The sequence below is a fragment of the Nansenia antarctica genome (assembly GCF_963989245.1).
Source record: "Nansenia antarctica genome assembly, chromosome: 4".
NCBI classification, from domain to species: Eukaryota; Metazoa; Chordata; class Actinopteri; order Argentiniformes; family Microstomatidae; genus Nansenia; species Nansenia antarctica.
In genome coordinates, this window is record NC_137689.1 from 48274351 (window position 1) to 48299128 (window position 24778).

The 24778-nt window shown below is 47.1% G+C and overlaps 1 protein-coding gene across 1 annotated transcript in view; it reads right to left on the reverse strand.

The window, feature by feature from the left end:
- Positions 1-23914, reverse strand: part of fcho2 (FCH and mu domain containing endocytic adaptor 2) — a 66117-nt gene extending 42203 nt beyond the window's left edge. Inside the window, exons 1-2 of the mRNA XM_080528971.1 lie at positions 23783-23914; positions 480-571 (exon numbers count right to left, since the gene is read on the reverse strand). Of these exons, the coding sequence (XP_080385097.1) occupies positions 480-571; positions 23783-23815 (125 nt within the window). The 5' untranslated portion in view covers positions 23816-23914. The remainder of the gene's footprint in view (positions 1-479; positions 572-23782) is intronic.
- Positions 23915-24778: the final 864 nt, after the last annotated feature.

The following is a 24778-nucleotide window of genomic DNA, read 5'->3' on the forward strand; positions in this document are numbered from 1 at the left end:
TAAATGGCAAAAAATAAAAATAAAATAAAAAAATAAAACAGAACTAGGCGACTCTTTCTGTGGGAGAAAACAAAGCTTGGCACGAGAGACGTCAATAGGGTAAATGCACAGACTCTCAATGAGAGGACGGCGCAAATGTCTGAGACAGAAATATGATATATTATGTAAATCTCCAGTTAGGCTACGGTCCTGAAAACCCCCCAAAATTCAAGTCCCCTGAAACATCTCATTTGCATAACCAGTGAACCTGAAGGACTTGCAATAAAGACACCTGCAACACTGAGCAAAGCTCAACAGTGAACGAGACAGTCGACTTTAAAGTTTAACTACACTAAAAGTGTGTTGAATAACCTAGGGTTAGGGTTAAGGTTAGAGAAAGAAAAAACGTTTCACCTCAGTGGTGAGAGCAAGTGGGTTCAAGCCCTCACAGGTGAATGGGGGTTGTGTTTATGTAGCGAACAAGAGCCGGCGTTACTTACCTTTCTCTGATGAACTCAGTCAGCTCCTTGGAGGAGATGAGGCCGTGCTTCATGTTGTGGTAAAGGACGTCGAATCCATTGTTTTTTTCGCCCTGGTTTTGGAAGGGGGGGGGTGAAGAGAAGAAGAGAGGTGATCAGACAGCGAACTAGGCGAGTCCACTAAGAAAAACATCCCTCCTGCTCCTGCGTGACCGCGCTGGGCTAGTGGCTCTACCGTCTCTACCTTCTCTACCTTCTCCACCATAAGCGTTCTCACGGCCTGCATGGCGGCCAGCTGGGTCATCAGCTGCTGCTGGTCCACCATAGTGGTCCTGGCCATGGTGTTCTCTCGGGGGGGGGGGGGGGTTCGGAGGTCCGTACGCTGTGTCGAACGGGGGTTCAAGGTTCTAGTGCTAACTCTTGACAGTCCTAGAGGTGATAGACGACTGTCTTGTTTGTGTTAGCAGTAACCATGTCGCTACTCTGGAGACGGGAGAGTCGGTGTCTGGTTGCACCGGGGCCTTTTTAAAAAATTCATACACGACCGCTGAATAATTCATAGGGACGGACGGAGTGTAAATGTCTGATGGTTGTTGCCATGGTTTAGGAGGACGGCTCCAAACCGGCCTTGACAGTCGAGGCTAGTCTGGCTCAACAGCGAGGCCTATACACATTCGGATCGTGCCGAGGTCCTTTGCTAAACAATGCATTTCAGACTAAATAAATAGCTACATGATTTCACCCTTTTCACAAGAGAGGAATCTGCTGGAATCTACTACCCCCCTGTACTGTCCCTCCTGAGACATCTACTACCCCTTGTACTGTCCCTCCTGTGACATCTACTACCCCCCTGTACTGTCCCTCCTGAGACATCTACTACCCCCCTGTACTGTTTCTCCTGAGACATCTACTACCCCCCTGTACTGTTTCTCCTGAGACACCTACTACCCCCTGTACTGTCCCTCCTGAGACATCTACTACCCCCCTGCACTGTCCCTCCTGAGACATCTACTACCCCCCTGTACTGTTTCTCCTGAGACATCTACTACCCCCCTGTACTGTTTCTCCTGAGACATCTACTACCCCCTGTACTGTCCCTCCTGAGACATCTACTACCCCCCTGTACTGTTCAGGGCTCTACAGTGCGACCATTTCACTCGCATTTGCGACTAAAAATACATCTGTGCGACTAGAGAAATAAATTCACGAGCACACGTGCGAGTACCGTTTTTTTTTTTTTTTTTTTTAAATTCTAAAAATAAATCTGCGCGAACCGTGTGGCCACATTTTAAGCCGTCAGCCAGCCCGCTACGACCACGGGAAGTCATGTTAAAAGTGAAGTTACTTCTGTTAAACTGGCGCTAAGCTAACATCGCTAATCGCTAACTCCCTCCTGGGCCTTAAAGAGACAAGCGCCCTTTTCTCATCTCAAGCTTCATTAGCTTCATTAGCTCACCACATCTACAGATTTGGTCCCACACACTCCAGATTTGAACCCAAGGTTACAACCAGGGTTAACTACCCAGGGTAGAAAGTAGAAAGCTCTCAGACCTTCAGAACCCATTGAAAGTAGTGGAGGTACTCCAGAAGTCCAAATGCATCTCTAATCCTAGGAAACCCTAGGAAGCAAGTTGCCTAATGGCATGAAAATGCAACATGTTGTACTTGAGTGTGGCAGAGAGGTGGGACCCCCGGGGATGGTGGTGTGCTAACAGCTAGCCGCCGCAGAGGCACCGTGCTGGGCTGGCCACCTCCACATGTCACCACCCCGGGCAGCATGGGGCTGGGGACTGGTCATCTGGATGTGGGGTAGTTTAATACCCCTAGATGTGGAGTTGTCTGGCCACCGTGTGTGACTGATGTAGCCTGACCCAGCAGCAGGGAGGTGGGCAGCATGGAGACAGACCTCTGCATGGCCTGGCTGGGCTGCTAGCTGACAGACCTAGCCCTAAAGCCTGGCTGGGCTGCTAGCTGCTAGCTGACAGGCATGACATGGATGAATGAATGAACATGCTGCTAACCAGGAGAACTTGACACAGCTAGTTACCATAATACAATGCCATCAACTCTGCGTCTAGTAGGGCTGTAGGCATGGGCCAATGTGTGATTTTGGTGCAAAAATTGCAAAATCACTAATAAAAATGTGTTATAATTACATTTTTCACTGTGCTCCTAAATTTCTTTGTGTGCCCCTAACATTTTTCATTTAGGAGCACATGTGCTCCTAGTGAAAAAGGTTAGCGTAGAGCCCTGCTGTTTCTCCTGAGACATCTACAACCCCCTGTACTGTTTCTCCTGAGATATCTACTACCCTCCTGTACTGTCCATCCTGAGACATCTACTACCCCCTGTACTGTTTCTCCTGAGACATCTACTACCCCCCTGCACTGTCCATCCTGTGACATCTACTACCCCTCTGTACTGTCCCTCCTGAGACATCTACTACCCCCTGTACTGTCCCTCCTGTGACATCTACTACCCCCCTGCACTGTCCCTCCTGAGACATCTACTACCCCCTGTACTGTCCCTCCTGAGACATCTACTACCGCCTGTACTGTCCCTCCTGTGACATCTACTACCCCCCTGTACTGTTTCTCAAGCCATTCGTCTCTGGAAGTGCAAATAAAGGCCAACAATCATAGTTTTAGTAATGGACGGACGTAGACCCCAAACCTCTGACAAGCAGGCTAACTTCCCGTGTTTATTAAACGCACCCAACCCGAATCTGGCGATATGGACGATTTTAGACGCTTTTTAGGGGTGCTTGAGTATCCCTAAATTTCATCTCAGCACGACCTAAAAAAGAATAATCATTATTATTATTATCACTATTATTATTATTATTTTCTGAAATCATTCTAGCCCAATTACAGTCATGATGTTACACACTCCGGTCCAGTAGCCTACATACACGCACCTCGTTGGTCCGCAAGTAGTCTCGCGCTTCGCCCGGAGAATAACTGTTTAGCGCGCGCGTGTGCGTGTGTGTGAGAGGTAAGCAACCGTAGCAAATATAATTTCTGAATTTCTGACAGAAAACATTGGTTCAAATTGTTCGTTATTATTGTGACTTAACTAGAAAGTGTCTGATTGTAGTTCCAATGGTGACTAGAAAGTGTCTAGTTCCATTGTGTGAATAGTGTTAACGAACTAGCAAGCTAGCTAGCTAGCTCAGAGGTGATTAGTAATAATAGATGGTAGTAGTAATAATACAATATAGGGCTGCAACAACGAATCGATGAAATTGCAAAAAATCGATAATGAAATTCGTTGGCGACGAATTAGTGTCTTGTCTGTAGCCTATATTGCACTTTGGGTTACTGACCTTTACATTAAGCAAAGTTATTACCTAAAACAATGCATGTATTGAGCTAGAGTTCAACTACTTTATTGAAACAATCTACCGCCATAGTCCATGGCCTGTTGTTAAACCTATTTGATGTAGCAACGCCTTTTTTATTTATATTATTTATATTTTTTTATTAATACGGTACTTATTCATTTTGCACATGTATATGTATAGGCCTGGCTGATTTAGAAAACACAAAATAAAATTTGCAAAAGATTTTTTTGGGGGGGGTATCCGATTAATCGAAAAAATAATCGGCAGATTAATCGATTATCAAAATAATCGTCAGTTGCAGCCCTAATACAATATGTCTTATTCTGCTAGAATTGGGCTTTATGGTAATAAAATACAATAAAAAAGTGGATTGAAGCATTGGAACAAACCCTCACTCATTGGAAATGTCTGTTTTTCCATAGATGGACATAAGATTGTTTTTCAGGTGAGAGAGTCAAGTCAAAATGACATTATCTGACTGCATTGCCCACAGCAACCCACTATACAATTAGAATGATGTTATAAATTGATATGGATCAATTTATACCTCTTATTAGATTATACATATTCTGGTTGTTATGTTTGCCTTTCGGTGGACAGCAAAAGAGGGAGAGAGGAGGATAGAGAGGGAGAGGATGAGGAGAGAGAGCAGGATGGAGTCAGCACACCAAAGAGACAGCAAGAACCAGGTGAGAAAGTGGACAGGTAGTCAAGACCACAAGTAGCCTTGAGAACCTATGGTTCTGGTGCAGCACCCTCAGCACCCCCCTTCATTACTTGTAATAGGATGTAATAAACGTTTGACAAACATGGCAATAAAAAAACATGAATCTTGAATTATCAGCATTTTTGCTATTTAAACATGTCAGCATGTCATCACTGACATATGACAGGTAGATAATGAAAGGTAGTTGTTGAAAAATGATGTTGCCAGACTTGCAGACTTTTTAACCAGACCCTGTCACATATGTTTGTGTGTGATTGTCAGTGCAAAGAGGGAGAGAGGAGGATGGAGATGACACAGAGAGAGAGAGAGAGAGAGAGAGAGAGAGAGAGAGAGAGAGAGAGAGAGAGAGAGAGAGTGAGGGAGCAAGAGCAGGAAGAACCAGGTGAGAAAGTGGACAGATAGTGAAGTCAAGATTGTTATAGTGTCAAAACAGTAAAACAATTAATAAAAAATAAGTGATGGCTTTGTGGCTCAACAATAAAGTCTATAATACTATACATGGAACAATCTATAGCCAGAATACATGGAGCTAAAGAAAGGACAATTCAAACATGGACCTCTGCAATACATAGGATAAAAGAGTTGATGGAGTGACTGTGTTTGTAGGCTGTGTTGTATGTGAAGTTAACCTGTAATTGTTGTATTATTATGATTGTATGATATAGTTTAGTTTAGTTTAGTTTATGACCACACGACCTAGGTCGGTGGAATTTGTTTTCGGTACAGCTCAAAAAGCAGTGTCAAAAAACATACACACATTTTACATGACTATTACATGGACATGAAACACACATAACCACAAGACAAGACAGAACATATTTACAATTTACAATTTATACAGTGCAGTGAGTCAGGTATTGAGAGTCCTTATGGCAGAGGGGAAAAAACTGTTTTTGAACCGGGATGTTTTGGTGGCCAGGGATCGGTAGGGATCGGTATATACCAAATATAGTGTAATGAAGAACTATGGGGGGGGGGGAAGGGATGTTATCGCCATGGGGGGGGGGGGGGGGGGGGGGGGGGGGGGTTACTCATGTGTTTATAGTGGGGGGGGGGGGTAAGATAAGGGGGGGGGGGAAATCAGGACAGACACTTATTTTGTTTGGTGTAATAATGTGAGTTTTTCATGTGTACTGTTTTGCAATAAATAATTGATTACAAAAAAACACAATAAAGTCTATAAATTATCATATTTGTTCTAGTCACATAATTGATATTATGATATTACAGAGATAACTTGTTCTGTTACTAATCTGCTACACTAATTGTGGGGGGGGGGGGGTGGAGGTGGAGGATCCATGCCACCCTCCCAAGGCTAGGGGAAACACTGGAGAGATATACAGGGTACAAAACACACCAGGAGAGAGATATACAGGGTACAAAACACACCAGGAGAGAGACATACAGGTATACTGTATGTAACTACTAGCCTATGTTGTCCTCGAAAGCAAAAACACACACGGTCAACGCACGCAGAAAACCTCACTGTGTCAACTTCAGAAGTACAAACATCCCCATTTCATTCATGACCACACTTGAACCTGCTTATAATATGTTTGGTTATGATAACCACGGGGGGGGGGGGGGCAAACACAACACTGACTGACCCAAAATCAGTTATGAATAATTTTGAAGTAATATATATAATAATAATAATAATAATAATAATAATAATAATATTATTTATCATTTAGCTGACACTTTTATCCAAAGCGACTTTACATTGCAGTGAGTGCATACATTTTCAGTAGACTATATGGTGATTACTGTGACTAGTAATCTAGTAGTAGTATTTTTTTTGTTAGTAATTAATAAAATACTAAGGTTCCATCTCACAAAACATAATGGAATGTAAAAACGTTGACGCTCAATATCTCTGAACTACCCTAAACGGACATACAACCGTATAATTCTAAGCTCACGGATCCCAGCAGGAGTCAAACCTAAGCATTGTTAGCGCCATGCTCTTCCAACTGAGCCACAGAGGAGCACAAAGGTAAGCCCTAGGCGTTAGCCAAGCTATGGGAGTCGACATGTAGGTCAGGGGCTGGATTCACAAAAGTGTTCTTAAGATAAAACATAAGTAAATTCTTAAGAAAAAAGTGGCACTTGAGATTTTTCTTCTTCTTAAGAACGCTTTGTGAATCCGGCCCCAGGTCTTCAGGTACAGGCGTATAGCCTACTTATGACTTGACGATAGCAAACTAGCCACCCCCTCACTCACCTTTGACCTCCCCAGGACCTACAGAACAGGCACCAGACAGTATTCAACATGGCCGCCACATGGACACCTCTGTCTACATAGCGCTGCTCTGAGGCTAGAGAGCACACGCCCATATAAGGACCACAGGACAGGACGCTGATACGTTGTTCAATAATACAGTCGACTACTACTAACTGTACTATGGTACGCTATGACATCAGGGCAAAATCAATAATGATCAATAGTTATTATAGTACCGTGGTGGTATCACTGCAGACGCTGACACACTTATGGTGCTTTTCCATTGACCGGTAGGGCACGGCACGCATTTGTATCCTCCTACCCGTACCGTACTTTCAGAAACACTCCATTCTACACAACAGACCTGGAGAGAGCCGGGTCAGTAGGAGGAGTTAAGTGTCATAAGAGCATAGATATATAACGTTAAACAGGGAGCGATGTATTTCTATGGAAAGGCTGTGCTTGACGCTTCCATTGGACTGACGCTGGGGCACTCATACAATCTCTGCAGTAATACCAGGTTCATTGATAAAATGACATGAGGGATGCAAAGGGGGGATGGCAGTTTTAGAAGGCGGATGATTTTGACCGTTTTTATTTCAGGGTCAGCTCGGGTGCTGCTTCTACTGCTGAGCACCAAAACCCGAAGCGCGCTGGACTGTGGAACGGTCTAGCATAGGCACAGCACATCGCCATAATAGCGACAATTATTTTTTGTTATGCTTGTTGTAAAGAAAAGTTCTATAATGTTCTTAGTTATAGAACTCTAGAAGTTCTTAATTCTATAATGCATTGAAATGACATTAACTAAGATAATAAGATGGTTATCATAATTAATAATAATAATAAATAATAATAAATAATAGCCCGAGTCAAAGCTAGCTTCGGGTAACAGAGGTCAGGACGGAGTTAATCCTAGCAGGACCCAGAGGTTACTGTCCTCAGGTCCCTGTGCTGTCACAGCTGATGGTGCGGGCCATAAACCACACACTCCATTGTCAACACTGCCAGAGAGTAGATATGAAATTCCTCAGCCTGCCTGCCTGTCTTCCTGTCTGCCTGCCTGTGTCTGCCTGCCTGCCTGCCTGTCTTCCTGTCTGCCTGCCTGTGTCTGCCTGCCTGCCTGTCTTCCTGTCTGCCTGCCTGTGTCTGCCTGTCTTCCTGTCTGCCTGCCTGTGTCTGCCTGCCTGCCTGTCTGTCTGTGTCTGCCTATCTTCCTGCCTGCCTGTCTTCCTGCCTGCCTGTCTTCCTGCCTGTCTTCCTGTCTGTGTCTGCCTGTCTGTGTCTGCCTGTCTGTGTTTGTCTGCCTGCCTGTCTGTCTGTCTGCCTGTCTGTGTCTGCCTGTGTCTGCCTGCCTGCCTGTCTTCCTGTCTGTCTGTCTGCCTGCCTGCCGGCCTGTCTGTCTGTCTGTCTGCCTGTCTGCCTGTCTGCCTGCCTGCCTGTGTCTGTCTGTCTGTGTCTGCCTGAGTCTGTCTGTGTGTCTGCCTGCCTGCCTGCCTGTCTGTGTGTCTGTCTGTGTGTCTGTCTGTGTGTCTGTCTGTGTGTCTGTCTGTGTGTCTGTCTGTCTGTGTGTCTGTCTGTGTGTCTGTCTGTGTGTCTGTCTGTGTGTCTGTCTGTGTGTCTGTCTGTGTGTCTGTCTGTCTGTGTGCAGCTGTGCACCATCTGCGGTCTCCTCCACAGCCCGTGACCCGACCATGACAGCGACGCAGCTTCCTGCTTCATCTCCTGAGCGGGGCTCCAGTCAGCGGTTTGGTGCACATCACATACATCACAAGAACCGCTGTGCTGCTCTGACACACTGTGACCCCAAACCGCGTCTCCTTCCATCCACACAGTCACAGAGGTCAAGGGTCACAGAGGTCAGGGGGCGGGCTAAGGAAGTTAATTGCGAGAAAAAAAACAACCAAACCAGTGCGAAGAGTGCAAACCAGGATAACGTTTCGCAGAGCTCCGCAGAAACAGAAACAGAAATGTTCTGTTTCCTACGAGCTCGGAGCTGGACTTCCTGTTTGACTGAGTGGACCGAAGGCCGAGTTTTACAGCTTCAGACTGGGACCGACGCAACCTGCCGTCCTTGCTTTGAGCATGAGCAACCAGGGAGAACGTGAGACAAGAGAGACCAGTAACCCTGTGGAGGGGCACTGAGGAGGGAAAGAAGGAAGAGGGGGAGAGAGAGAGAGAGAAAGCACAAATCCCCAGGTGATCAGGCTCTTGAACAAGCCCACTGTAGTCAATTGACCTAATGCTAAAGCCACGCCCCAAAATAGAAATTGTCCAATCATATCACAGCAAAAGTCACTACAGGCAGAAAACTCGGACAAACAACTCGCTAATATCTGATGGTGAAAAGCTTCTAGACTAGATATTCTTGTCATCTTTAAAAAAAACATGTCTATTACTTGCTGTGGTAAATCAGAAATCAGAAATGTGCCAAGTCTCGCCATTGTAAGTCATTGAATGTCATTCAGTCACGGTCGGTCAGTCAGTCACTGTCAGTGAACCGTTGTTTGTTTGTCTGAGTTTTCAAGGGGGCCGTGGCTTAGCGATAGGTCCAAATGCTGCTTCCCCTAGCTCACCCCTTGTCCATGCTACAGTAACCCTAAGCTCAAGCCACTTTACTACTATGAACTCTCTATTATCACTAGCGGCACCACTAGTATCTATTATTTTTTGTAACTTATGTCCTGTACTACTATCTTGATTTATGCTTGATTTATTATGCCCTATGTCTTGTGCTGCAATGCAATGTCAGGATCCGAAGCCTAAGAATTTGACTCGGGTTAATGTGACGTAACAATAAACCTGAAACTTGAAATCCAAACAGAGTTGAGCAGCAACAGGAAGAGCTACTATTCTATTCTATTCTTTTCTGTGCCGTTCATGTGCTCATGTGGCGTGCAGCAGCGCTATCAAATAATACTAAATACAAATAAAAAAACAAACACAGGAAACACAGTCAGGGCGTTCTTTGCTTTTCCACTGGAATACAATGCCCAGAATTCCATGCAAACAGAGCCCTTATTTGGACCCAGGCCAAGCTTTCAGGTCTTTGAATCTGACAAATATGTGGCAACATCAGGGAGGGGGGTAGGCCAGGGCTTAGTCTGGGTGTGTGGTGACATTATGGAGAAGTGAAACGAGTGTGCCTCACGCTACGTTGCACTGGTGCACACGGTCCACTCGGGAGACTCATTGACTAAGGCACGGGTGGCAGGGAGATTAATATTCCAACTGTATACATTGTGAAATTCAAAAATGGTTATTTTTCTTGGACTCTTGAGTGAGTGGTTCTAAGACTCCCCCTCGACCCCCAGTGAAAGACAACATGTCGAGGGGTTGGCACACGCATATCAATTGACACTTCTGTGTCAATGCAGTGCTCACAATGTGCAATTCAGAGAGCGAGCTTAAAGCTCCCCCCCCTCCACCACCACCACCAACCCCGAGAACTGAGTGAGAGAGTGAGAGAGTGAGAGAGTGAGAGAGAGAGAGAGAGAGAGAGAGAGAGAGAGAGAGAGAGAGAGAGAGAGAGAGAGAGAGAGAGAGAGAGAGAGAGAGAGAGAGAGAGCACAACATGAGTTCAATAAATGTGCCCATTATCTCATATATAATCAGTATTCATCAAGGTTGGCAGTGGCAATTGCATCCATTGCACGTTTGGGTTCGCTCACTCGCTATGCTATTCCCAGAAGTAGCCAAAAACGACATGGTTCAGGTTATGAAGTGTTTGTATGTTTATCCTAAATCCTGGTTTCCCTGAGACACAGGGAAGAGTGCCGGGTGGACAGGCAGCTGCAGAGACGGTGACCTCACTCCCAAATGGTCGCTCGTCAGTCAGTCTAACACGCAACAGTTTGCTTCGCGTGTCTCTCTCGACTTTCTCACTTCACCACTTCACGTCCCTGTAGGGAAAGTGAAGGTGGCCATTTGTGCTGCTGGCAAAGACTTATGGTATAGACCTGCGGTGTGGGGGGCTACCGCCACAACACCGACCCCATCCCCTCTAGAGGTGATAAGCTAAACTTCTTTTGCAATAACTTCCAATTGGAAACTCAATGCTGCTTCATTTTTATGACCGGTGTATAAAAAGCCAACTCGTGCAAAACCTATCAAATAACCTACGTCCACACACACATCATTTTATCACGTGACATTTGGCTGGCGGTCGAGAGGCACCCATTCTATATCAAATGACCGCAGCAAGATAACTTTCCATATCATGTGGATGTTATTGGTTTCTAGCAGCATGGCTGATTAGCGGTAGCCTACTACATCATGTATGGCATTGGAACCTGCCTGGTCTCTACTGTAGTATCGTGTTCTTTCTCTACCGTAGCAGACCGCCAGGGCCAGTGGAGGGGAGCAGACCTGCTTGTTTAGTGGTTTGGCAAAGACTGGCAGAGGGAGGAGAGACAGGCCAGAACTCCAATTCACAATAATTTCAGTCATTTAGGAAACACACAGTCGTTTAGCCCAGCGCAGGCCTGGGCCTTGTCTCTCAGGCCTTAGTCTCATGCCATGAGCAACACTAACATTAGTGTGTCAAGTGTTCTGTTTGCTTTCGGGAAGACAAATTATGCTAAATCAGACTTATGGGAAATGAGCAATTTTCCAATTTGAGAGGAGCACGACATGTACCTGATGATGATGAATACTATGGACTTAGCAAGTCATAACAAAGCGGAAAAAAATAAAAAGATTGAAGGAGTTGAAGAGATAATTGGCAAACAGACTTACTGTAAGAGCAAATTAGCAACCAAATTAGGCTGGATGACGTATTCTTGTCCGAATCTCATGATTTCATTTGAAAGGAGTGGGTTTGCAGATTTGGTTTATGCACATGAAAACAAACACTGTACAGCTAAAATCATAGCATAACAACATGGAGAGTCAGGAGGGAGTCGCTGATCCTAGATGCCAGCTCCATTGCCTTCTATTCTTTACTAATAAGAAATGATCTAAGAGCAGTCGGATCCACCAGGTGTGCTGGTGACTCTAAAAGGGACAGCTGAGTGAGAACAGTGGAGAGAAAGCCTAACCCTAACCCTGAGTCACTTAGGCTCTTAGTATGTGTGACAGCTTAACAAGGACTGCCGACTGTGACCCTCGTGGAAGACGTGGGAGCCCTCAGTAAAGCTCTACTCAGCACCAGTTAACTCACACTCCACTCAGGACTCAGCCCTTTGTGACATCATCGGAATGTCTACCGAGGGTCATGTGACTAGGGAATGTCTATGAGCAGCACGCTGAACTCTCACAACACATCACACCAACCGCAACTGACACAGGGCGTTTTCATAGCAAAGTACCCACCGACTGTGTCACGGTGTTGCTCGTGCCGTGTGTTAACATGGAGACAGTCTCCCTAAACGTCATCACATGAAGCTGCCTTCTCCTGTTTTAGATTAGATTTTTTATCTTTAAGATTAAACTTTATTGTCATTGCAGAGTACAAGTACAAAAACAACAAAATGCAGTTAAGCGTCTAACCAGAAGTACAAATAGTGATGTAAACAAATGATAGTGATAGCGATAGCTACAATATGGCAAGCACAGTAGTTGCGGTTTACAGGAGAGAATAGTAGTGTAACCAGGGAGTAGCTAAAAGGACTGTAGGATTTAGGAAGGGGCTGGTTATCTAACTAACTCTAAGCTAAATAGGCAGTGTAGGAGGATACAGGCAGGGGGCGCCAGCAAACCGTTAGACTAGCAGTTACTATCGTTAGCATTAGCATGGGAATTAGCATTAGCATTAACATTGGAATTAGCATTAGCATTAGCCTTGGAATTAGCATTAGCATTAGCCTTGGAATTAGCATTAGCATACAAACAACTAACACACGGTAACGGTATCACATATGAACAAACACATTTATTTACATAACTGATGTATACATCCCCCGATATATACACTCCCTCCCCGCCGGCCACACACACACTCACTCACTCATAGTATCTGGCCTGAACAGGCTTATAGTCCCGGACTGTGGTGCGCGCTGAGGCCTGGTCGGATGGCATGTGCGTCGAGGAAGGTAGCAGACAAAAGGGGGGGGGTGACGTAGCAACGCGGAGGGAAAGGGCCTTCTTCGTGGTCCACGACGAGGTGAAGGGCCCAGGTCCGGTGGTCCACGTCGAAGCTCCGATGGAGTCAGCGTTCGGTCGCAGTCCGCTCGTGGAGGCGACGATTCTGTCCAGTTTGGCGTCTCGCGTGGTCCAACGTTAACAGCCGGCTGCTGGCAAGGCTGTCTAACGGGGACACAACTAAACTGGGCTACAGTGGTAAACGCAATAATCACTTTCCTGGCGTCTTCAGCTGCTGCACGGTGTGCGTGTTACTGAATCCGCCATCTTAGATTGACTTCTCGTTACTCTCTCTCGTTTGGTCTCTCTCGTTCTGATTCTCATCACACACTGACACACTGAGCACTTCCGTTCCTATATATACACCACCGAACCTAGCATCCGGGTCACGGACACACCCCGGATATACCACGTCATCAAACATATACATAAACATTACAATAACAATACATACACTTCACGAAACGTATATGAATAGTATAGAAAATAACAAAGGAAATAACTGGGGCAAAATAGGGCTGGTTTGGGGAAACTAAACTGGCTCTAAACTGTGGGCCTTCACAACAGCCGCCCCATGAAACCCTCGGTTTCAGTTAACTAAGGAAGGCACACTGGCTAGGCTGCTCTAGCAGCGTGAGGTAGGAGGTGATAGTGTCCTTGGTAATTGGAGGGAGCTCAATCAGGCGTGCCACAGGTCGGGTGTAAGTGCGACCACCAACGTCCACGATGGCCGTCCGCACCCTTCCATCCGGACCCGGCAGGACCTTGGTCACTCTGCCTGTCTGCCAGGCGGCGCGTGGAAGGGACTGGTCGATCACCAGTACCACGGCACCTTCGGACAAGTTGTCTCTCTCCCTCGTCCACTTCTGCCTGACCCTTTTGTCAATCTCCATCTGCTTTCTGGAAGACTCCAATTCTCTCTCCAGCCCAGCTATCTGGGTTTTCAGCATGTCCCTTTGCTGCTCCACATCCAACTTCTGATCCTCCATATGTCGGAACTTCCTCTGGGTGGCCTCTCTCAACTTCGTTTGCCTGGCAATCTCCTGACGCATCTGATTCACCTCCTCCTCTTTAATCCTGAGGTCAGATGCCCTTTGCTGATCGTCCAGGGACTGTTGCTCCATACTCAAGGCGTTGTGCTCGTTCTCCTGCTGGAGTTTGGTGTTTCTGACTTGCAGCTGCTCCAGCTCCTTTGTGGTTCTCTCATTGTTGATCTTCTGCTCCCGCAGCTGCTGCTCCTCTCTGCTTCGCTGGCCCGGCTGGTTCAGCACTTTGATGTCCGACTGCTTGGCGTCCAGCTCCGTGTGCAGCTGCTTCACTTCCTTCTCCAGAGACGTGATAGTAGTCTGGTCTTCCTGGGATAGCTTTAGTGCAGTGGCAACCTTCACTGAGTTGGTCACTGTCTCCGCATTCAGCTCTCTGCATTTTGTCATCAGCCGCTTCTCACTCACGTGGGACTTCAACAGGGCACTAGTCAGCTTCTCATATTCAACCCTGAACTTATCCAGGCTCTTCTCTCCGACCAGCTCATCGAGGACCTCCTGGAATTCCTTCTGCAGGGAATCAAAGCTGTTCCTCTCTCCCTCGGGTTCCTGGACGTTATCCCGTAGCGCCGCATTCATGGAGTCCACCCTGGTGTGAAGGCAGTTGATGGTCTGCACTTCTTCGGTTCGGACATGGAGGGATGACGTAGCTCTCCCGTCTCTATCTCTCCACTCGGTAGCGCCTTGGAGGGCCCACCCAAGCGCAGTCTTAACAGCCATCGGGCAGCCTCGTGGTCCTCTCAGCGGAGGACGGAGCGACACGATCAGTGCAGCGTTGTCCGAGCCGATGAGAAGGGTTGGCTCCGCTCCTTCTATCGGATGTAGGTCTACTCGCCGTAGGTGGGAATATCTTGCGCGTAATCTCTCCAGGGGGTAGTCGTAGCGGGAGAGCGCTAGCTGGTCTGCGGTGAAGACATTCCGAAGCCGATATCTGTCCGACGGCCGCCCCGCCGGGGAGATAGAGAAGTTGATTCTCGCCCCGGTGACCTCTTTAAGGTCGCGACGTATCGTGCGCAGAGTCAGCTTCTCCGCAGTCCCTTGGAGCCCCAACTGGCGCACTGCCCCCTGGAGAAGGATGGTCCGTTCCGACCCGTCGTCTAGAACGGCGTACGTGTCGTACACAGCGTTGTTGTGGTGAAGTCGGACCTTCACCACCTTCAGTAGGACCTTGGAGCCGCTGCTCTGGGTTGGGTCTAGGTAGTAGACAGGGGTTTCCTCTTCCGGTGCGCGACCGGACCTAGGGCTTCTGGTGCCCTCCGTGGACCTGGCGAGGGAGACCTCGTGTAGAATGTTGAGGTGGACCTCCTCACAGCGATTGCACTTTCTCCTCAAGGTGCAGTTCTTAGCCAGATGGTCGCGCCCACAGTTCCTAGGGATGCTCCGATTTATCGGCCACCGATTTAAATCGGCCGATTTCACTCCAAATGACTCGATCGGTGATCGGCAAAAATGGCCGATCGCAAAAACCGATTTTTTTTTTTTTTTTTTTTTTTTTTCCTTCTTCTTTTTTTTTCCCCTGGGGAAGACAGATAACTGAACAGAAAACATAGGAGGACATAACAGTATGTAAACCATGAAGGCCACGTTTATGATGTCTTTTATACAGCCATATCGACTGACTTGGGCTTCAGGCCCTAACTGGGTGATAGGCCAGACCTTTACTATGCCATAAAAATGGGTCTGCGTTTGCTGGGTGCCTAATGGATCAAAACTTTTGTCTAAAAAGCAAAAAATATGTAGGCTATCCAGTCAGTAGGCCTACAGTTATGTATTTTTTTTAAAATCGGTATCGGTATCGGTATCGGTTGATCTTGAGGAAAAAAATCGGTGATCGGTATCGGCCCCAAAAATCCAGATCGGAGCATCCCTAACAGTTCCAGCACCTCTTGTTCTCCTCGAGCCACCTCTGCTTGGCCTCGGTACTCAGGTTGTTGAAGTCACTGCACTCATTGAACCAGTGCTCGCTGGTGCAGTACGGACATGGCGGTGGACCTCTCCGTCCCTTTTGAGGGGGTTGAGAGGAATCCTTTCCCTCAGGTCGGGCTTTCCTCTCTCTCCGAGGCTCCTCCTCCGTGTGCAGCACTCCTACTGGGCGTCCTCTGTTCGAGCTCGGCCGGTCCCAGCGGTCTCCCTTCTCCCTCTCCTTCTTCGGCTCAGCGTAACCCATGGCGTCTACGTTGGTGTCATGCACTTCCTCCAGTAGGAACTCCGCGAAGGCAGCCATGCTCAGACCCAACTTCCCGGGGTTACGAACGCGCTGCTGTCGCCGGAACCTCTCCTGCCGGAAGCGTGGGATCTTGCGGAGCAGCCGCTCTACGTTGGAGGTGCTGTTGATCTCGCTGGCGCCAGCTGGGCCCTGCGTCTTCAGCATTCCAACCAAGGTGTGCACGCGGAGCGCGAAGTCATCCAGCGCCCGTTCATCCTTGATGGGGGCCTGCTGTTCGAGGGCTTGCAGTTCAGCAAGGGCGTGGTTCCAGGGACGACCGTAGCGGGCATCCAAGTCGGCGAGCGCTCTGGTGTAAGGTGTCGGTGCGGAGGCATGGGCCAGAACCATGTTGTGGGCTCTGGGGTTCCTCACATGCTGAAGGAGAATCGCATATTTGTAGGACTCTGAGCAGGAGTCGTCCAAGAGCGTGTCTAGGCAGATGCGTAGCTCCACATACTGGCTCCTGTCCTCGTCCTTGAAGAAGGGGAACTTGGGTCCCTCCACCTGGGGAAACATCCTGTAGTGGATGATCGGGGCTGGAGTGACGGTCTGGGTGTCCGGCCTGCATGCATTTTGGTGCACTGGAGGACCTAGGGGTGTGCTACGCTCTTGGGGGATGGCTCCCCTCCCGGGCAGCGACGCTGGCTCCCTCTGGGCCGCGTAGCGGTCGGGTCCCTGGTCCTCTTCCTTCCAGGTGGTCAGCTGGGCCTGTAGTTGGACAGTCATGGCGGGGGTCATGGAGCCATCGGCGGGGGGTTCAGGAGATGGCACTCGAGAGGGCCGTGCGGATGATGCTCTGGAGCTACGGGCCGACGGAGCTCTGCTGATGCACACGTCGCGCATGGTCTGCATCACTTCCTCCATCTTCTCCGCGTGCAGTTGCTCTCTCTCCATCTGGAGGCGGTCGCGCTCCATCTGGAAGCGTTCACGTTCTAGCGCCTCCTGGCGCTGTCTCTCCGCCGCGCGTTCCGCTCCGTTCATCTGGAAGCGCTCGCGCTCGTACTGGATGCGTTCCCTCTCTAACGCCTCCTGGCGCTGTCTCTCCGCCGCACGTTCCGCTCCGTCCATCTGGAGGCGTTCGCGTTCTAGCGCCTCCTGGCGCTGGAGGCGTTCACGCTCGAACTGGAGTCGTTCCCGCTCTAACGCCATCTCGGCCTGTTGGCGCTCCCGCTCTAACGCCATCTCGGCCTGTTGGCGCATACATTCGGACAGCGCGGCACTACTCCCTCTGGAGTGCAGGCTATCCGCCCCAGAGGCAGAACTGCCCACGGAAACCCTGGACCGGGAGGAAGCCACTGAGCGGCAGGAGCTAGGTCTCGAGCGCGCCGTACTGGGAGGCAGATCGTTAAGGCTGAGGCCCTCCCTCTTCCGCCCGCAGGCGCTGTCGGACCGGGCCTCTCCTTCCTGCTCTTCCGTTTCCACGGCAAAACCCTGCGGTTCTGCCATCTCATCCTCAGGCTGGTGCTCTTTGAGGGCTGTCTCAGTGCTAGCCACCCGCGCGCCGGCGGACACCTCGGCCTCTCCGACCACTGTATCCCGTGGAGTGCGCTCCTCGCTACCACTCAGTGAGCTTTCGAGCTCAAGCTCATACTCCTGTAACCTCGGAGGCAACCGCGGGACTCTCTGTGGTCGTGGCTCTGGCTCAGGGGGCGGAGAAGGGGGGGTAACTGTCTGGTCTGGTTGGCTGCGCTCAGCCATGCTATCACTACACTACCTATCCGGCTCGAAGGACCAATTGTAACCAGGGAGTAGCTAAAAGGACTGTAGGATTTAGGAAGGGGCTGGTTATCTAACTAACTCTAAGCTAAATAGGCAGTGTAGGAGGATACAGGCAGGGGGCGCCAGCAAACCGTTAGACTAGCAGTTACTATCGTTAGCATTAGCATGGGAATTAGCATTAGCATTAACATTGGAATTAGCATTAGCATTAGCCTTGGAATTAGCATTAGCATTAGCCTTGGAATTAGCATTAGCATACAAACAACTAACACACGGTAACGGTATCACATATGAACAAACACATTTATTTACATAACTGATGTATACATCCCCCGATATATACACTCCCTCCCCGCCGGCCACACACACACTCACTCACTCATAGTATCTGGCCTGAACAGGCTTATAGTCCCGGACTGTGGTGCGCGCTGAGGCCTGGTCGGATGGCATGTGCGTCGAGGAAGGTAGCAGACAAAAGGGGGGGGGTGACGTAGCAACGCGGAGGGAAAGGGCCTTCTTCGTGGTCCACGACGAGGTGAAGGGCCCAGGTCCGGTGGTCCACGTCGAAGCTCCGATGGAGTCAGCGTTCGGTCGCAGTCCGCTCGTGGAGGCGACGATTCTGTCCAGTTTGGCGTCTCGCGTGGTCCAACGTTAACAGCCGGCTGCTGGCAAGGCTGTCTAACGGGGACACAACTAAACTGGGCTACAGTGGTAAACGCAATAATCACTTTCCTGGCGTCTTCAGCTGCTGCACGGTGTGCGTGTTACTGAATCCGCCATCTTAGATTGACTTCTCGTTACTCTCTCTCGTTTGGTCTCTCTCGTTCTGATTCTCATCACACACTGACACACTGAGCACTTCCGTTCCTATATATACACCACCGAACCTAGCATCCGGGTCACGGACACACCCCGGATATACCACGTCATCAAACATATACATAAACATTACAATAACAATACATACACTTCACGAAACGTATATGAATAGTATAGAAAATAACAAAGGAAATAACTGGGGCAAAATAGGGCTGGTTTGGGGAAACTAAACTGGCTCTAAACTGTGGGCCTTCACAACAAGTAGTAAGCTATGTACAGTTAAGGTAGCTATGTACAATTAAGGCAGCTATGTACAGTTAAGGTAGCTATGTACAGTTAAGGCAGCTATGTACAGTTAAGGCAGCTATGTACAGTTAAGGTAGCTATGTACAGTTATGGTAGCTATGTACAGTTAAGGTAGCTATGTGCAGTTAAGGCAGCTATGTACAGTTAAGGTAGCTATGTACAGTTAAGGTAGCTATGTACAGTTAAGGTAGCTATGTACAGTTAAGGCAGCTATGTGCAGTTAAGGTAGATATGTACAGTTAAGGTAGCTATGTACAGTTAAGGTAGCTATGTACAGTTAAGGCAGCTATGTACAGTTAAGGTAGCTATGTGCAGTTAAGGTTGCTATCTACAGTTAAGGTAGATATGTACAGTTAATGCAGCTATGTACAGTTAAGGTAGATATGTACAGTTACGGTAGCTATGTACAGTTAAGGCAGCTATGTACGGTTAAGGTAGATATGTACAGTTAAGGCAGCTATGTACGGTTAAGGTAGATATGTACAGTTAAGGTAGATATGTACAGTATGGTGTATACAGCTCCGTTGTCCTGTCTGCCTTGAAAAGGCTCTGTCCTGTTAGAATAGCAATACTATCCGGCACACTGGTATTAAGCCATGTTTCAGAGAAAATCATAATGTTGCAGTCCATAATCCTCATCTGCGAGGTAATCCAGAGTTTGAGTTCATCCATTCCTAAGAAATAGTAATCAGAGCAATAATGATGACTGTCTACTACTTGTTTTTAAAAGAGTAAGTACACAGTTAAGCTGTTAGAGGTCAAATATCCCAAACCCTGAGAAAATGGCTCTCAGATAAATAGGCCTACTTGACAAGCTAGTCACAGACAAAACGTGTTATCTGTTCAACTGAACTCATGATTGACCTAGTAATCACCGTAACCCCAGATGCCCCAGAGTTAGGAGATTCCACCAGCTCTCGCGGGGCTTTCTCTCTGTTGACCTCAAAACACAATCTCGCTGCCGAAACTCGAAAACAAAACAGAAACACGATGTGCTCTGTCTCTTTACAGAGAGGAGAGAGAGAGTTAACATCTCTCCTGAATCTGCCATGATTTTTTTATTTTTATGACGTCATATTTGACGCTCAGTTAGAAGAAAACAAATACAAGCCAAGACAAACAAAGGCAGCCATTATTGGGACAGTGAAAAGGGCAACAGCTACAGTATTTCTTTCTCACCAGCTGCCTCCTCGTCTTGCCATATTGGAAAACTTCACACTTCACAAGCTAATCAGTGTAAAAACCAAAGTGTGAACAGTCATTTTCTGGACAGCTCCTTGTGTGTGTGTGGGTGTGTGTGTGAGAGAGAAATGATTAGACCACACACAGATCACACACTCTCTCTCACACACTCACACACACACACACAAAGCTGTCCTGGGGCTGTTGGCTGTATTAACAGTGTTTGTGTATCGCGCTGGCATCTGATTTTCCCATGAAATGCCGGGGGGGACAGACGCTCCACCAGACAGAAGCCCTCCCACAACCGCAGTGTTCCTGGGCTAGCGTCCTCTCAATCCAACCTGCTGGTCCATGACTGACTGTCTCAGTACGGTATGGACGGCTGTGGCGCAGGAGGTAGAGCCGGCGTCTAATCATCGCAACGGTCGGCAGATCGGCAGTTCAAAACCCCGGCTGGCCGCATGTCGAGGTGTCCTTGGGCAAGACACTGAACCCCAAATTGCTCCCAATGAGCGGGCCCGGCGCCTTGCATGGTAGCTTGCCGACGTTGGTGTGTGAATTGGTGAATGAGAGGCCATTGTAAAGCGTTTTGGAATAAGGCGCTATGTCAGTCTATACAACTCAGACTATATAAGTCAGTCCATTCAACATTTATGGTCTCAGGACAGCAGGTACAGGGAAAACAACAGACAATAAAAGAGAATAAAAAGAGGAAGCTATTGAAGATACACATACACAAGCCACACACACATACAGGCCATGATCTGGCAAAGGGAAGCATTTCAGTGGAACAGACAGAGATGCAACACAGAGACAGACACTCCACTGTGTGTTTCTATATCCCTGCTCTTCACTGGGTTTATATTCCTGCTCTTCACTGTCTGTTTCTATATTCCTGCTCTTCACTGTCTGTTTCTACATTCCTGCTCTTCACTGTCTGTTTCTACATTCCTGCGCTTCACTGTGTTTATATTCCTGCTCTTCACTGTCTGTTTCTACATTCCTGCTCTTCACTGTCTGTTTCTATATTCCTGCTCTTCACTGTCTGTTTCTATATTCCTGCTCTTCACTGTCTGTTTCTATATTCCTGCTCTTCACTGTCTGTTTCTATAGCCCTGCTCTTCACTGTCTGTTTCTACATTCCTGCTCTTCACTGTCTGTTTCTATATCCCTGCTCTTCACTGTCTGTTTCTAGATTCCTGCTCTTCACTGTCTGTTTCTACATTCCTCCTCTTCACTGTCTGTTTCTACATTCCTCCTCTTCACTGTCTGTTTCTATATTCCTGCTCTTCACTGTCTGTTTCTACATTCCTGCTCTTCACTGTCTGTTTCTACATTCCTCCTCTTCACTGTCTGTTTCTATATTCCTGCTCTTCACTGTCTGTTTCTACATTCCTGCTCTTCACTGTCTGTTTCTATATTCCTGCTCTTCACTGTCTGTTTCTATATTCCTGCTCTTCACTGTCTGTTTCTACATTCCTGCTCTTCACTGTCTGTTTCTACATTCCTCCTCTTCACTGTCTGTTTCTACATTCCTGCTCTTCACTGTCTGTTTCTACATTCCTGCTCTTCACTGTCTGTTTCTACATTCCTGCTCTTCACTGTCTGTTTCTATATTCCTGCTCTTCACTGTCTGTTTCTACATTCCTCCTCTTCACTGTCTGTTTCTACATTCCTGCTCTTCACTGTCTGTTTCTACATTCCTCCTCTTCACTGTCTGTTTCTATATTCCTGCTCTTCATCCCTAAGACACCTGGTTGTCCAGCTGAGAGAAGACGCTCTATATTTCAAATTCAGGGTGTTGGGAAGGACGATGTCAGAAGAAGGAGCAAGAGACAATGTGTGTGTGTGTGTTCCTGTGGGGGAAAACGAGACACTGCATTTGTGCAGTGTGTAGGTGTGAAAGAGGAGAGCATGCGTGTGCGTGTGTGTGTGTGTGTGTGTCCTGCATGTCAAGCACACAGCTGATCTTAGCGGTCACTGTCCTCTTGTGGCCAGTCTCGGAGTACAAAGGGTAGATTGAGCGATAGGTGATGGATGGCGAGAGTCTCCCTTAGACCCAAAGACACCTCTCATATTCCTGCTCTTCCTCCTACTCTCCCCTCTTCCACCTTCAGACAGTGTAATGTTGACTATTCCACTCTCATCCCATGAACAAACAACAGATGCGCTCATAAATGTATGTAAATGCTCATAAACGTAGGACAAAGGGCAGTTGCAATCTTACCCTGGCTAAGTACTTTACCCCAAGATACACATTTTATTAACCAGAACAGCACATCCAGAGACTGGACATTCAAGTCTCTCATCAAAGTGGTTCAGTTTGATTGTATGATGCAGCCGAGCAGAAACAGACTTTTTTTTTTTTTTTTACTCTAAACCTTATTTGCTAGTATATTCCCCATTGTAATGTAACTCCCTTCAAAATGCATTAGAAAGCTATTTCTACAGTCACACTGACACACTGACAGTGTTATCACATCTTATCAGTTATGATCTGACAGTTCTGAAAGACAGAACAATGCACTGGGCTGCAACTCCATCTCACTTCCTTATTATGTTAAGCCAGCATCTATGGAATCCAACTACCAGCAGATTACACAGCATTGTTTGTGTGTCCTGTTGTACAACACTGTCTGTGTAGTAGTGAGATATGCTGATGTCATCATGTTATGCTGCTACTAGAGTAACCTACTCCAGCGATGACATCTATGACCTATGGAACTAAACAGCCTGAATGGAAACAAAGCATGCAGTGTTGTATGATTAGGTTCAATACAGGAGCGTACTGTACGACCTGTCATGTCCACACACAGCGTACACACACCTAGTAGTATTCTGTTGTTCAACAAAACCCTCGCTTTATTCGGGATTTAGATTTAGGGTTAGGGTTAGCCTATTTGACATAGAATATTGACATGTCAGTACTTCTATAAAATATGATGTGATCAAGACTATAGCCTGTTCGTTTATTATACAACGAACTCAGAGCGCAAAAGAGTAAATGAGTGTTATGCTAGCTAATGTGGCCGGCGAAAATATATCTTCTTTTCTGTCTGTCACAATGTAGCCACGTCAAAACAAAAAGGTAAAGGTTTTGGATGTAACCAAGAAACGACAACATGGAAACATTCCACTGCGACCCAAACTAAAACATTGTTATGAAGGCTAAACCTCGCTAAGCGAACGTCAATGTTACAAAAAGCTGTTGACTGTCTGCCTCCAACTTATCAACACATCTGGACTCTCAATGAAACTTTATTACGGAAGAAAACGACCAACCAGAGCGGTGAGTGACAGCTACAAAGGTCCAATGGTTTTCACGGAAAATACCATAAACATTCCAAGACATTCCGTGACAGCCAATTGACGGGAGAAGAGGTGGGATTCTGTTGGCCACTCATGTTAGATAGCGTTCACAGAGGCCCAATCCCCGGGGTAGCGAAAGAATATTTGCCGAGAAAAGTAGCGGCGGCAATGGGCTTTAATACACCGTGTTCACCCAGACGTCTGTGTCTCGCAGGCGAGAGGTAGCATTCATTGGGAGAATAATAGTAGAATAATTCCTAATGCCCGGTTGACACATTCACTTACGGGACTGGGAGGGGACTTGAGCTAAACAATTGGCATAGCCTACTATCAGGTTAAAGAAAATAAACAATAGCAAAACCTACCCAGAAATTCTCTAGGAAGTAGGGCGTTATCATCTTGGTTTCGTCCTCTCTCCTCGCTCGCTGCGACACTTTCCTTCGTTGTAATTTAATTTAAATGGACACAATCACACCGCCGTCCTCCCCCCGTTTCTGTTGTGTCTGCTTTTTTCTCCTTTTTCCTCCTCTCTGCTCTTTCTTCTCCCTCCCCACCTCAGACTCCACCTCCTTCACATATTCAATTCAGTCTCAAACATGAAACATTTTTTAGAAACAGCGCCACCCGTGGCGGGAACAATAACGACTAGTCATTCTGACTCATTTTTCTGCACCGATATTCTCAAATAAAAACAATTTCTTCTCTTCTCTTGATTAAAAGTAAACATTCTACTTTGCTACAATGCAATCAATGAAATAGTCACGGAAAACTGCAAGTAAGCACACCTCAAATATTCTAAAGTATTTGTTCTTTCCCTGTTCATGTTTGAATAAATAATAATACTAGGCCTATGTCTCTTTCCACACACTTTAGTCTTATGGCATCAGCCTAACTGACCTTGCAATATCATCTATGAATGACTGACATTCTTTTCTTCTTTTGGCTCTATACTCCAAAAGTATGGATTTGAAATCAAACTAAAATCAATCATACTATGAAGTTAAAGTATAGATTAGCAGCTTTTATTTGAGGGTAATAATGTACACATTGGTTTCACCATTTAGAAACAACTTGTAGCCTATACATAAACAAATATTTCATGGTAACAAAAGTTGGGACAATTGGCTTAAGAGGTGTTTTCCCTTATTAGTCAGCTGTGTTCCGTCACATCTTGTGTGCAGCATTAGAGACCGGTCAATGTCTAGCCTTTGCGTTTGTCTTTGGAGTCTGCTATTTGTGTCTGTCAACAAGAGGACCAAAGAGTAATGAAAGTCAAGGAAGCCAGTATGAGGCTAAAAATCTTTTCAGAAAATCAATCAGAAACATAGCCAAAACCTTGGGCGTAAGCCGAAATCAACAGA